Below are 15,401 nucleotides of genomic sequence, written 5' to 3' on the forward strand. Positions count from 1 at the left end.
TTTGTCATCACTTTATTTATATAGGAAGTATTATTGGGTTGCCCAAAAAGTAATTGGGGATTTTTCATATAGTCGGCGTTGACAAATTTGAAGCAAATTTTAAGCATTAATCGAATTGGATTCTCATGTAACTGAGATAGGAGAGAAGTAAAATATACCAAAATCAACCGTTCATTATCACATAAAAAGTCTTGGACTGGTGAAAAAGCTTGATATTTGGGTACCACATGTATTGAAAGAAATTCATTTAACAAACCGAATCAACGCTTGTAATATGCACCTTAAACGCAATGAATTCGATCCGTTTTTAAAACGAATCATAACTGGAGATGAAAAATGGATTGTTTACAACAACGTTGGTCGAAAACGATCATGGTCCAAGCATGGTGAACCAGCTCAAACCACTTCAAAGGCTGATATCCACCAAAAGAAGGTTATGCTGTCTGTTTGGTGGGATTGGAAGGGTGTGGTATATTTTGTGCTGCTTCTAAGGAACCAAACGATTAATTCGAATATTTACTGTCAATAATTGAACAAATTGAATATAGCCATCAAGGAGAAGCGACCAGAATTGGTCAATCGTAAAGGTGTCATATTCCACCAGGACAACGCTAGACCGCACACATCTTTGGTCACTCGCCAAAAACTGAGTGAGCTTGGCTGGGAACTTTTGATGCATTCACCATATAGCCCTGACCTTGCACCATCAGACTACCATTTATTTGGATCTTTGCAGAACTCCTTAAATGGTAAAACTTTCGGTAATGATGAGGCTATAAAATCGCACTTGGTTCAGTTTTTTGCAGATAAAGGCCAGAAGTTCTATGACTTTCTTTTAAAAAAATCCGCAATTACTTTTTGGGCAACCCATATTTTTATACCCTTCACCATTGGATGGGGGCATACTAATTTCGTCATTTCGTATGTAACACCTCGATATATTCGTTTAAGACCTTCATGGTTATATATTCTTGATCATCATAAAATTTTAAGTTGTTTTAGCCATGTCCGTCCGTCCCTTTGTCTGCCGAAAGCATGGGAACTTTAGAAGGAGTAAACTAGGCGATTGAAATTTTGCTCAAATACTTCTTATTATTATAGATCGGTTGGGATTGCAAATGGGTCAAATCGGTCCATGTTTTGATATAGCTGCCATATAAACCGATCTCTCGGTTTGACTACTTGAGCTTATAGAGGGCGCAATTATCATCCCATTTGGCTGAAATTTTGTATGTTGCGTTTTGTTATAACTTCCAATAACTGTGTCAAGTATGGTTTAAATCGGCCTATAACCAGATATAGCTGCCTTAGAAACCGTTTTACAGATTTGAATTCTTGAGCCTCTAGAAAGCACAATTACCACCCGATTTGATTGACATTTTACACGCACGTGGCATTTTGTTATAACTTCCAATAACTGTTCCAATTACGGTTCACATTGGTTCATAACTTGATATAGCTGCCATATAAATCGATCTCCAGATTTGGCTTCTTAAGCCTCTAGAGTGCGCAATTCTTATGCGATTTTGCACGTAGCGTTCTGACTTTAAATAACTGTGCCAAGTATGGCCTTCATCGGCTTATCACGTGATATAGCTGCCATATAACCGAACTCCCAATTAGACTTCCTAAACCTCTAGAGCGCGCAATTATTACTCGATTTGCTTGAAATTTGGAAGTGGTATTTTTCTATGACTTCTAACAGCCATGACAAGTATGGTCCATATCGATCTAAAATAGCCCTTATAAATATATTTTAAACAAATAAGAGAATGCTAAGTTCGGCCGGGCAGAATCTTATATACTCTCCACCATGTATCGCATTTGTCGAGTTCTATGCGCGGTATCTCTTTTTAGGCAAACAAAGAATATTGAATAAGAACTGATATGCTATTGGAGCTATATCAAGTTATAGTCAGATTCGGACCATAAATGAATGCTGAACATTGTAGAAGTCATTGTGTTTTTGTTGCTGTAGCAGTTTATTGTGTTCTATCTTTCGTCTGCTTGATTCTGTTGGGTGTCAAGACCCAGGAACTCTGCGACTAAGATGGGGTGCGTCCACAGGGATCTGGGTCTGAGTCGAGTGGGTCTGGCCGGGCAGTTAAACAGGTGACGTGTATCGTGCGGTCCCTGGTTACAATCAGGACATACATCTTGCACGTCGGCATCAATCCTAGCTCTGTGGGAATTGAAGCGGCTGCATCTGCCGGAACGTAATTGAGCCAGAACCACTCTGGTTTGCCGGGGGAGGTCGGTTTCTTCGGGTGCAATGGGTGGCGGTTGTTCTCCAAGGACTACATTCACCCGGTAGCCAATTACCGCGTCTGCTACCGTGTTTGCATGAATGTTGTTCAGAAGTCATTGTGTAATATTGGGTTTCCCAAAAAGTAATTGCGGATTTTTCATATAGTCGGCGTTGACAAATTTTTTCACAGCTTGCGACTCTGTAATTGCACTCTTTCTTCTGTCAGTTATCAGCTGTGACTTTTAGCTTGCTTTAGAAAAAAAGTGTTAAAAAGTATATTTGATTAAAGTTTATTCTAAGTCTTATTAAAAATGCATTTACTTTCTTTTAAAAAATCCGCAATTACTTTTTGGGCAACCCAATATTTGAGTGCATTCAGATAAGAATTGCGCCTTGTAGGGCTTGAAGAAGAAAAATCGGGAGATAGGTTTATATGGGAGCTGTATCAAGTTATTGATCGCTTCAGGCCGTTATTGAGAAGCTGTTGTACAAAATTTCTGCCAAATCGGATGAGAATTGCGCCCTCTAGAGGCTCAAGAAATCAAGACCCAATTTCGGTTTATATGGCAGCTATATCAGGTTTTTGACCGATTTGAACTATACTTGGCATAGTTGATGAATATCATAACAAAATACTTGTTCAAAATTTCATTCAAATTGGATAATAATTGCGCCCTCTAGTGGCTCAAGATTCAAGATCGGTTTATATGGCAGCTATATCAGGTTATGAAACGATTTAAACCTTATTTGGCACAGTTGTTGAATATCATAACAAAACACTTCGTTCAAAATTTCATTCAAATCGGATAAGAATAGCGCCCTCTAGTGGCTCATGAAGTCAAGATTCAAGATCAGTTAATATGGCAGCTACGTCAGGTTATGAACCGATTTGAACTTTATTTGGCACAGTTATTGGATATCATAACAAAACGCGTCGTGCAAATTTTCATTCAAATCGGGTAAGAATTGCGCCCTCTAGAGGCTCAATCAGGTTATGAACCTGATATCAGGTTATGAACCGATTTGAACCACACTTGGCACAGTTGTTGGATATCATAACAAAACACGTCGTGCAAAAATTCATTTCAATTGGATAATAATTGCACCCTCTAGAGGCTCAAGAAGTCAAGATTCAAGATCGGTTTATATGGCAGCTATATCAGGTTATGGACCGATTTGAACCATACTTGGCACAGTTATTGGATATCATAACAAAACACGTCGTGTAAATTTTCATTCAAATCGGGTAAGAATTGCGCCCTCTAGAGGCTCAAGAAGTCAAGACCCACAGACGGACGGACGGACAGACGTACGGACATGGCTAGATCGACATAAAATGTCACGACGATCAAGAACATCTATACTCTATGGGGTCTCAAACGAATAATTCGAGTAGTTACTAACAGAATGAGGAAATTATTATACCCCCATCCTATGGTGGAGGGTATAAAAAACGCGCTTTTACTTGTTTGTGATTCGTTGTGACGTCTTTTGCTGTTACCGCAGCGTAGTCAGGGGTTAGTGAGGTTAAGGCTATTTCTCAGTTTGGTCTTATTTTCTAACCCTTGTACCTACCTTGTCCCGTTCACACTATCAAATTCTCTCCATATTTGTACTTACTTTATTTTGCTTCACAGCAATTGCCAGTGATAACTCTTGCCGATTTAGTGTGATTGTTTTTCTGTTTAAATTTTTTGTTACTTTATTCTAAATTTTCTATGGAAATTTCTGTTTGTGGAGTATTTGGAAGTGTTTGTCTGTATTTACATTTAATTTCTGTATCTGTAGCTGAGAATTATTACATAGAGTTTGGTATGGATTGCAGTAAAAATAGAAGTTATTTTTGTTCATAGATTTTTTTTATATATTTTTTTAGTTTTTGTTTTTTTTTTTTAACTTTATTTATATGCTCAAAACATATTCAACTAACACTACTCAAAATAAAATGCCAAAATTGTTAGTATTTTTTTGTTCTTTAAAAAAGGATGTTTAAAAAGTTCGAGAGGTTTGCAAGAACGTTTAGTTTCTTATGTTATGAGAGTTCACCATGCTGATGTTTCAACCTTGATAGCCGCCATAGTTTCCATATGGGGGAGGTTGAGTTGGATAGCTCTTGGCACCACCAGAGCTGGAGGGGGAAGCAGCTGAACCCGAACCAGATTTAGAGGAAGGATTCTCACTGAATAATCCACCAAAGTTGCGGGAGGACAGAATATCCCCAAAGCCACCCGCAGATCCTCCACGAGATGCGCCGCCGGAACCACCGCCGCCACCACCCAAAAGGCTGCCCAAAAAGCTGCTGGCACTGCTACCGCCGCTGCTGCTACCACCAGAACCTCCAGCACCAGACAAAACACTGCCCAAAAAGCTGCTGGCACTGCTGCCGCCGCTGCTGCCACTACCGCCACCGCCGCCTAAGACACCTCCTAGTAGGCCACCCAAAATGTTGCTAGCACTACCAGAAGATCCACCGGAACTGCCACCACCACCACTGCTATAACCACCGCTGGGAGTGTAGCCACCACTTGGTTGATGACCACCACCGGGTTGTTGTGGCTGGGGTTGGTTGCCACCGCCTCTTAAGGTATTGGCAATTTGACCAGCAATGATGCCAGTGACAGCATTTCTAACTTCAGGGCTGGAGAGGAAATTCGAGAAGAAGCCACCTTCCTTTTCTTTGGGATTGGAGCCGCCACCTTGTCCGCCGCCATAGCCAGGAGCAGGGGGAGTATAGCCACCAGGACGGCCATAACCTCCTTGACCATAGCCGCCTTGACCACCTTGACCATAGCCGCCTTGACCACCGCCATAGCCGCCTTGACCTCCACCATAACCGCCAGGATAGCCACCAGAAGAAGCTCCACCAGGTGGCACATAACCACCAGGATTGGCACCACCATAACCACCGCCTGGTTGATAGCCGCCAGCCATACCACCACGATTGTCGCTAGGCAAACTGGGATATAGACTATGACCGCCGGCACCACCACCTGCTTCAAATGTTGGTGCGCTAGCAGCACTTGGATTATTCGAATTATGAGAGTTTACTGGTGCACATGAATAGGAATGGACGCGCATGTGTGTTGTTTAGTTAAGCCCCCGGTGCATGGAAGCAGATTTTAATCACAAAGTCAAGTCGGATAGTATTAGGAGCGTATTCATCAAACAGCACGTAATGTTGCAAAGAAATCATAAAGCGAGAAAAGCAAATCAAAAACAAAAAAGAGAAAAAAATGAGTAACAATTTAAACAAAAAGCAGCCACAAAATAGAAATTTAAAGGAAAAGAAGTATTAAAACAACAAACTCTACATAACAAAATACAGGATTAGATTTTTTTGCTATATTTTATGTATACTCCTACTACTTATATACAATTGATAGTTTATTCAACATGTGTGGTGAGTTTCGAAATTACTAATCGTTGAAATATCCCCTTTTAGTTAAGTTATTTAAAAGCGTCTTCAGATGGGTTTTCTTGAACTTTCATGCCTCTTTTGGTTAAAACATAAAAAAATGTTTTTCAAAAATAGGTTCCGTAACCTAAGCTAAACCAGTAAGGAAAGGCACAAGTCGGCCAATGCCGACTGTATAATACCCTACACATACCCTTTAAGTACTATGTGGGAGCTATATCCAATTCTGAACCAATTTTAATGGGCCTCGGCGGATGTTTTCAGATGGGTTATTAAATCGAATCCGTATCAAATTTCGAGCAAATATGTTCAAAGTGTAACAACGGTTGACATATGACAACATTATTGCAAATTACCCAAAATCTGACGAACATATATATGGGAGCTATATCTAAATCTGAACAGATTTCTAGAAAACTTCTAAGATATTGTGGTAGTCGTCGAGGAAAGCGTTGTATAAAATTTCGGCAATTTTGCTCAATAAATGCGCTTGCAGTGGTTCTTGGAGTGAAAATCGGGCGATGTGCATATATGACACCTATATCTAAATCTGAACCGATTTCTATGAACTTTACCAGTAGTATTGAGAGTCATAAAAAAATCCTACCTGCCAAATTTCGAGAGAATCGGTTAAAAAATGAGAATTTAATTGCAATATTTCTCAAAATCGGTCGAACATATATATGGGAGCTATATCTAACTCTGTATCGATTTCGAGCAATCTTCTCAGATATTGTGGTAGTCGTCGAGAAAGGCGTTTTGCAAATTTTCGGCAATGTTTGTCAATAAATGCGATTGCTGTGATTCTAGAAGTTAAAATCGGGCGATATACATACATGGCAGCTATATCTAAATCTCAACCGATTTCTATGAAATTCACCAGAAATATCGAGAGTCAAGATAAACTCCTTCTTGCCAAATTTCAAGAGAATCGGTTAACAAATGTCCATTTCATTGCATTATTACTGCAAATCGGACGAATCGTATCGGACGAATCGTTGCAGGTTGAAGCAGCTTCTGCAGCGGAAAAGAGCCTGATCCATATCACAAGATATGGGAAACATCGGATTTCAACGAAAGGGGTGAACTGCTTATCGAGGGAAAAGAAATAAAGCGCCTTTTGTTACCAAGAACAGGGAGGAGGTACTAGATGTTAACTTTGTATGAGACAATATCACCGGAACGATATGTGACATGAGAAGTGTTGAAAGATCACAGCTTCACTGATTATCGCTACATTTGTTTCAGCTTTGAAGAAAATAATGTAAAAGTGTTCCCTTGGCGAATTGGGATAATTTTCGGCAAAATGAATGAATAAAAGAATATTCTGCAAGGCTATCATCCTCTCTAGACTTGAAATGGCATAATGGTACAGCGAATCTCAAACTACATGCCAAAGTCTGCTTGTCTAGTTCTTGCATTTTGGGCAAAAAAAAGTTAGATATCATCTCACGGTAGCGCTCACCATTCACAGTTACGTTACGAGTCGCATCATCTTTGAAGAAGTACGGTCCAATGATGCCACTAGCCCATAAACCGCACCAAACTGTGAATTTTTCTGGATGCATTGTTAACTATTGCAATGCTTTTGGCTGATCTTCACTCCAAAATCGACAATTCTGCTTATTTACGTAGCCCTTGAGCCAAAAATATATATTTGTATATAGCATAAAGAAGGTGAGAAGTGGTCATGACCTGGACACTGCGGATAAGGAAAAGTTTTGTGGCATTCTTAGAGATATTCTTCAAAATTCTGTACGTACGACGGCCAAGTGGGATACCAAAAGTTGTTTAGGCGTAAATCCGTCTAAAACGGAAGTATTTCTTTTATGTAGTAGATACAAGCTACCCACATTGGCACCTATTTCGTTGTGATACCTAGGGGCTTTAGTGAACAGCAAGAAAATCAACTATTGCCCCTACACTTGCTTATACATTGACTGTACATGTACTGCGATTGGCAGACCTCCAATGCTATATAGTGTTGTGGTCTGGTGGATAGCGCTTCAAAATCCACCTACTGTTCAATAAACTCAACCACATTGTTTGTGCATTACAGCAGCACTGAGGACGAAACCATCTCGTGTTCTGAATTTAATGCTACGCCTAATTTTTCTAGGCGTTGTGGATAGGCAAATTGCTACTTTCTATCTACAAAAGAGACGCGTTTTTTTGTAAATTGAGCTATACATCTAAATTTGGGAACTTTGGTACACTATATAAACTTTAATTGGTTGAATAAAAGAGTTATTGGACAGCTGAGCGTTAAGTTGCTAAAACGTTCCAAATATGTACAATATAGGTGAACTTTGCACAGGGCGAACGGTTAGAGCTAAAACTTTGAAATTTGCCATAATGGATGCTGTTGCATAGAAATGGGATGGGAAAGGAACAAATTTTAAAAATAGTTCTCGAAATGGAAGATATCGTATGTTTACTGCCGCTATTGGTACCATTTGGTACTTTCATTACGGATTAAGCTAGAGTTCTATAATTTGGCACGTTGCTATACAATAAGGAAAGTCATGTTGGGTGACTGATTGATTTTTTCAAAACCAAATATAGTGCCGAATGCTAAGAAAAATCGCATCTTCTTCAATGGCGAAAAGCGACAGTTAGAATTAACCAATTTGATTAAAATGTTCGTTGTTTTGGAAAAAGTGATATGGAGTAACAAATCGTACCTTGTAATTGGTACCATTTGCTATCTTCTTTACGAATTGAGCTAGAGCTCTGAAATTTGGAATACAGGAAAACAATTACAGTAAATATTAAGCACCTAGACATTTTTTTTTTTTGAAATTCGTACATTTTGGTTCTAAAATTTACAAAATGTGCAAAATGCTTTTTTCCTTATAGATGGTGCTAGTACTCCCTAAATAGGGATAAAGTAACGCCTAGACACCTGGGTATCAGGGGAGACAGAAATATGCCTGTTCACGGGGAAGACGAAGGTATGCCAATTTGACGCACCACGTTTCCTCAATAACACGAGATCGATATCTGACAAGGTCAAATACTTGATAGCGATCTTGGATCTTAATTAGAAGTGTCAAATTCAGGAGCGTACTAAGAAGGCTCACAGATGTTGGGCACTACGGCCCCACTACGGACCGTAGGCTCGAAATAGGGCCTGATTCCAAGGATAGTTCGATTAGACCAATACTTACTTTCGCCTCAGTAGATTGGTGGACTTCTATGGAGAAAAAGTGCAACATAAGGACCATACAACAGGTTCAGAGATGGCATAGGCAGAGCGATGAGGACCCCGCCCACTAGGGCACTGAAGACTATTCTAGATATCCAATCCATTGACATACATATTAAATGTGAGACAGCCACTGCGGCTATGAGACTTAAGTCGATGGGAGAATGGATTGAGGTTGGAAGCAGCTCATATCATCCTGGTATAATCAAGGCGACGATAGGAAATCTGCAAAGAAGGGGAAGAGGTTTCCGATGAACCTTAAGGTCGAGTACGAGGCACTGATGCCAGAGGCACATTCTTGGACTGACGGAACCCTAATATTGCCGTCTGGAAGATCATGTTACACGGATGGATCAAAGCGAGGGGATAGGGTGGGCCTGTGAGTCTACATTAAGAACCAATGGACTGAGATCTGTTTCAGACTGCCTGACCATAATAAAGTTCTGCAGGCGGAGATCCGGGCGATCACGGAATCCGTGTGGTAGTGTGGTACTAACGCGAGGACGTCGAGTGTAAATATCTTTACCGACAGTAAAATGCCCATAAGGGCAATAACAACCAGGACGATAAGTTCACGAACAGTCTTGCAGTGTAAGAAGATTAACGCCTTCTCTGAGGATGGAAAAATCCGCATCGTTTGAGTGCCGGGCCATAACGGAGTAAGGGGAAATGAAAGAGTAGACGATTTGGCGATGAAGGCCAGAGGACTGCCGTCAATAAACTTGGTTAACCCAAAACGTTTCGGATCGATGCAGTCAAAGTTAAGGGAGTGGGCGATGAATGCGCATGCAACCTTGTGGAATAGCAAAACAGTCGGTAGGACGGTGAAAATCCTATGGAGGGATCCAGATTGTGAAAAGACGAGACTGTTACTGAAAGGAAGCAAGAAGGAGGTCAGTTTAGCTATTGGTATCATAACGGGACACATAGGACTACGAGCTCACTTATGTAAAATCGGTGCGGCAAGTGATAGCATGTGTAGGGCATGCGGGGAAGATGATGAGACGTTGGAGCATTTCCTTTGTCATTGCCCGTCTTTCTCGGCTAACAGATACCGATACTTGGTACACGAATCCAGACTTGAAATAACTTAGGGGAGCGGTATAGAAAACAATTGAGGATTATGAAAGTAGCACGGAATTCCTAACATAAAATTTTCTTTTTAGAGGTTCCTTTTTATACCCACCACCGAAGGATGGGGGTATATTCATTTTGTCATTCCGTTTGCAACACATCGAAATATCCATTTCCGACCCTATAAAGTATATATATTCTTGATCAGCGTAAAAATTTAAGACGATCTAGCCATGTCCATCCGTCTGTCTGTTGAAATCACGCTACAGTCTTTAAAAATAGAGATATTGAGCTGAAATTTTGCACAGATTCTTTTTTTGTCCATAAGCAGGTTAAGTTCGAAGATGGGCTATATTGGACTATATCTTGATATAGCCCCCATATAGACCGATCCGCCGGTTTAGGGTCTAAGGCCCATAAAAACCATCTTTAATATCCGATTTTTGCTGAAATTTGGGACAGTGAGTTGTCTTAGGCCCTTTGACATGTTTCTTTAATTTGGTCCAGATCGGTTCAGATTTGGATATAGCTGCCATATAGACCGATCCTCCAATTTAGGGTCTAAGGCCCATAAAAGCCACATTTATGGTCCGATTTCGCTGAAATTTGGGACAGTGAGTTGTCTTAGGCCCTTTGACATGTTTCTTTAATTTGGTCCAGATCGGTTCAGATTTGGATATAGCTGCCATATAGACCGATCCTCCGGTTTAGGGTCTTAGGCCCACAAAAGCCACATTTATTATCCGATTTTGATGAAATTTGGGGCAGTGAAATTGTAAGGCCCATCGACATCCTTCGTTAATTTGGCTCAGATCGGTCCAGATTTGGATATAGCTGCCATATAGATCGATCCTCCGATTTATGGTGTAAGGCCCATAATAGCCACATTCATTATCCGATTTTGCTGAAATTTGGGACAGTAAGATGTGTTAGGCCTTTTGACATATTTCTTCAATTTGGTCCAGATCGGTTCAAATTTGGATATAGCTGCCATATAGACCGATTTCTTTATTTATGGTTTTGGGCCCATAAAATGCTCATTTGTTGCCCGATGTCCCCGAAATTTGGAACAGTAAGTTAAGTTAAGCCCCTTGACATACTTCTGCAATATCGCACAGATCGGTCCAGATTTGGATATAGCTGCCATATAGACCGATATCTAGGTTTTAGTTTTTGGGGCCATAAAAGACGCATTTATTGTCCGATGTCGCTGAAATTTGAGACAGTGAGTTTGGTTAGGCTCTTCGACGTCTTTCTTCAATTTTGCCCAGATTGGTCCAGATTTGAATATAGCTGCCATATAGACCGATCTCTGGATTTAAGGTTTAGGGCCCATAAAAGAGGCATTTATTGTCCGATTTCGCCGAAATTTGGGACAGTGCTTAGTGTTAGGCTCTTCGACATGTTTATGCAACTTGGCCCAAATCGGTCCAGATTTGGATATAGCTGCCATGTAGACCGATATCTCGATTTAAACTCTTGGCCCCATAAAAGGCGCATTTATAATCCGATTTCACTGAAATTTGACACAGTGACTTATGTTCGTCTTTTCGACATCCGTGTCGTATATAGTTCAGATCGGTATGAGGTATATGAATATAAGGTATGAAATTTTCACCGAATTTTGATGAAAGGTGGTTTACATATATACCCGAGGTGGTGGGTATCCAAAGTTCCGAACTTAACGCCTTTTTAGTTTTAAGAGCGCACAACAAGCCGATTGTGGCATGGGGCGGATTAATATCTGGACCCTTTTTTTTAATCTAACCTAACCTAATGGGCATACACTTTTATAATTTATAATGAGAACCGTTATGCAGAAATTGTATCCGTTTCCGAGTGATATTTATGCTCTTTCATATTGTAATTTCGAAACTCACCATAATGCCCTTGTGTTTCTTGTTTTCTATGTATACATATATATATTGGATAACATCAAACACACATTTTTTGAACCGTTTCTCTGCGTATGTATGCATGTATTACATTAAATTAAGTTGTTGTTTTATTCTACATATACAAATATAAATATGTTCGCATACTATTATAGAGTATTAGAGATAAACTTTCAAGTTAGGTTAGATCACTTACAACGCTAATAGTTTTACGATCTTTGTTTTATGTTTTTCTTACTTTGTTGTCGTTTAGTTTATTTTTTTTTTGTTTGTTTGTCATTAAATACTACACGTGGTATCATCGAATACTGTTCAAGTTAATTTCGTTTGCTTTTAAATTTTTTGGTCTACGCTTCGGATTTTCTGTTCTCCTTTACTGTAACGCAGTGTAATTCACCAAAAGAACATAAATTTGCTAAAATTTTCCTTATATATGTTTTTTGTCTCTTTCGAATTGTCTTAGTCAAATTTTATAAATTTGCCGTATTTTTTAAAACTATTTAGTCTTATTAAGTTTGCTGTTTTTTTTATTTATTTATTGAATATATGTAATTTTTTCCTCTTCTCCTTTTTTTAGGTTATTTACAAAACTGATGGTTTTCCCTTGGGTTATATGCTTAACTTAGTTTACATTTATTATTATTTATTTGTTTTTAAATAAAAACGAACACATTTTGTTGTTGTTGCTGTTTTGCGGTAGCAGTGTTAAGTTGCTTTGAACCCTGTTGTTAGAGTATTAGGTGTTTTAATGTTAGTTAACATTCACTGTTAGTTAACATTCACTGTTAGTTATCGTATAATAATTGTACTCATGCTGTTAATAACATTCATAGTTTGTTTTTTTTTTTGATTTGGTATGGTTTTTCAATAGCATTGTTATTGTTTTTGTTCTTTTTTTTATAAAAAAAAATGCCACAAAACACCCATGCTTTGTGTTTTTAATTGATGTTTGGTGTGTTAAACAAAAAGCATATTTAACGGACGGATATATACAAATTGCTGTTGTAAACCTAAGAAGTGGTTACGATATAAGATCAAATTAATAAAATAATAAATTAAACATTTTTTTGATTTAAAATCGTAATGCTTTATTTTTATTGATTTGCTTATTGAAATAAATGTACAAATAAAATTTATATTGCAAATATAAGTTTTCTTTTTCATTTTTTACAATTAGCGTTTTTTACATTTTTTTCAAAAATTTTGTTATTGTGGGGGTATTTTGTTGTCTTTAGAGATTCTCAATTTTTTTCCTAAAGTTTATGGCAAATGCAGTTTTGTTGACTTTAAAAGATTAAGTTTGTTAAATTTCTTATAATTAGAAAGTATTGCGATTTACGAGTCAAACCATAAAGAAGGGACGTGGAGTTTAATGCTCAGTTCAATATAGCAAAGAAAATTGTAAAAATTTTTCACATTAAAAAGGGAACTGCTAGATAGATCACTCTGATGACAAAGAGTACTATTCGATTCATGCATCAGCTTAATGATTAGGGAAGTGTTTTTTGAAGACGAGTCCCAAAGGCGCAGAATGGGGAAGTAAATGAAAATGGGCAAATATGTTTTTCATTTTAGAATGAATGTAAACCTGATGATGTTGACATTTTGAGGACTCCCCATAGAAGGGCCTCAAAGTTACTTAGCTCAATCCTATATGTGTTTCGTTTTCTAAACTGTTTATAAGGTGGAATAGTTCCGTTTGCATCCTTCATTCAGTTACCACTTTCATTTTCCCGTATATCAATCGAAGTTTATAACAAACTAAGTGTACCCGCCCCGCTCTGCACCACATTAAAAATAAATTTCTTACTTACTACCATATGTATGTAGCTCCCCAGTACAATTTGTTTATCTACTACCAAATTCCTATTATTGAAACCCATATAGCTATGATTGACAAATATTCACATTTTGGGAGGTATTTTGAGGGGTAGACAACCTCCTATCACATGAACCTCATCTTTAATACCATATTTGTAATTAACCCCCGAAATACTTTAATTTGAGTCCCATATTGTCATGATGATCTAATATGCCCACTTTTGATAGTTTTGGGGCGGCCCCCTCGGTAATTATACCCAATTTTTAATATTCCACAATCATATTCCTACTCTACTCCCGAATACCTTTCATTGCAGTCCCATATGGTTCCGATCGATTCCCTTTTGATTTTGGGCCGAACTTTTGATGCGGCTTTGGACTTGGGGCGCCGCCCTAGGTAGTAGATTAAATTTTTATTGTCATAATCATACTCTACTCTCGAATACCTTTCATTGGGGTCTAATATTGTACCGATCTGTCCACTTTTTATTTTGGGCGCTGCTCTTGGGTTGACGCCCTAGGTTAGGTTAGGTTAGATAAGAGTAGCAGTCCTTTTACAGACTTACTTAGACAATTTTAAGTCCATTGTGATACCACAGTAGCGACAGACCAAGGCTCCTGGCAGGAATGGAACCCACGACCCCTGCACTGGTAATCCAAGTACGTTACCAACTCGGCTACCGGGAGGCCCCTAGGTACTTGTAACCAATTTTTGACACTATATTAGTATTGTACTCCCGAAAACCATTCTTTTGAGTCCCATATTGTGCCGATTGGTTCACGTTGATTGTTATCGGTACTTTTGAAGTTATTTTGGGCTCGGCTACCGAGAGGCCCCTAGGTACTTGGATCCAATTTTTGACACTGTATTAGTATTGTACTCCCGAAAACCATTCATTTGAGTCCCATATTGTCCCGAACGGTCCACGTTGATTGTTATCGGTACTTTTGAAGTTATTTTGGGCTTGGGACGGCCCGCTAGGTACTTGGACTCAATTTTTTACATCAGATTCGTATTATACTCCCAAATACATATCATTGAAATCCCATATTGTCCCGATTGGTTCACTTTTGATCTTGGGCGCTACTTTTGGGGCGGTTTTGGGCCTGGGTCGGCCTCCCAGGTACTTGAACCCAATTTTTGACATCATATTCGTATTTTACTCCCAAATACCCCTCATTTGAGTACCATACTGTCCCAATTGGTAAATATTTCCTACTGGGTGGTTTTGGGGGGTAGAGACACCGCCCAACAGCACATTTAAGAGTAGAGTACGAACATTACATAAAAATGTCACACTAAGTGTCGGGGGGTCCCCCACCCTCAAAAACAATAACGGTATGCCCCAAAGCGTTAAAAGTGTACTGTTGGATGGTGTTTTTGGAGGTGGGGAATCCCCCGACACTTAGTGTGACATTTTGATGTCATGTTCGTACTCTACCCTCAAATACCTTTCATTTGATTCCCATTTTGTCCCAATCGGTAAACATGTCCGTTTGGGTGGGTTTTGGGATGGGGCGTCCCCCCAGGTATTACAACAGGCTTACATTACAGACATTAACGCAGCAGCCATTTGCTTTATACCAGCCGGTCAAATACCCCAAGAGCTGCCCAATTTCCAGGCGCAGGCGGTGGAACTCGCAGACGAGCGTGATAGAATTCGTTGTATGTACCCCACTTACCCCAGAATCAGCGGGCTGAATCTCGAAATAAACAGGGTAGTCAACGAATTTGTGGCT

At 39.2% G+C, this 15,401-nt stretch overlaps 1 protein-coding gene across 7 annotated transcripts in view; it reads right to left on the reverse strand.

The window, feature by feature from the left end:
* Window positions 1-3,911: 3,911 nt before the first annotated feature.
* Window positions 3,912-15,401, reverse strand: part of LOC106091799 (keratin, type I cytoskeletal 9) — a 558,122-nt gene continuing 546,632 nt past the window's right edge. For all 7 annotated transcript variants that reach the window (XM_059368057.1, XM_059368054.1, XM_059368055.1 and 4 more), the window contains one exon: window positions 3,912-5,295. In XM_059368057.1, coding sequence (XP_059224040.1) covers window positions 4,307-5,295 — 989 coding nt within the window. In that variant the 3' untranslated portion in view covers window positions 3,912-4,306. The remainder of the gene's footprint in view (window positions 5,296-15,401) is intronic.

This window comes from Stomoxys calcitrans, chromosome 4, assembly GCF_963082655.1.
Source record: "Stomoxys calcitrans chromosome 4, idStoCalc2.1, whole genome shotgun sequence".
Classification (NCBI taxonomy): Eukaryota; Metazoa; Arthropoda; class Insecta; order Diptera; family Muscidae; genus Stomoxys; species Stomoxys calcitrans.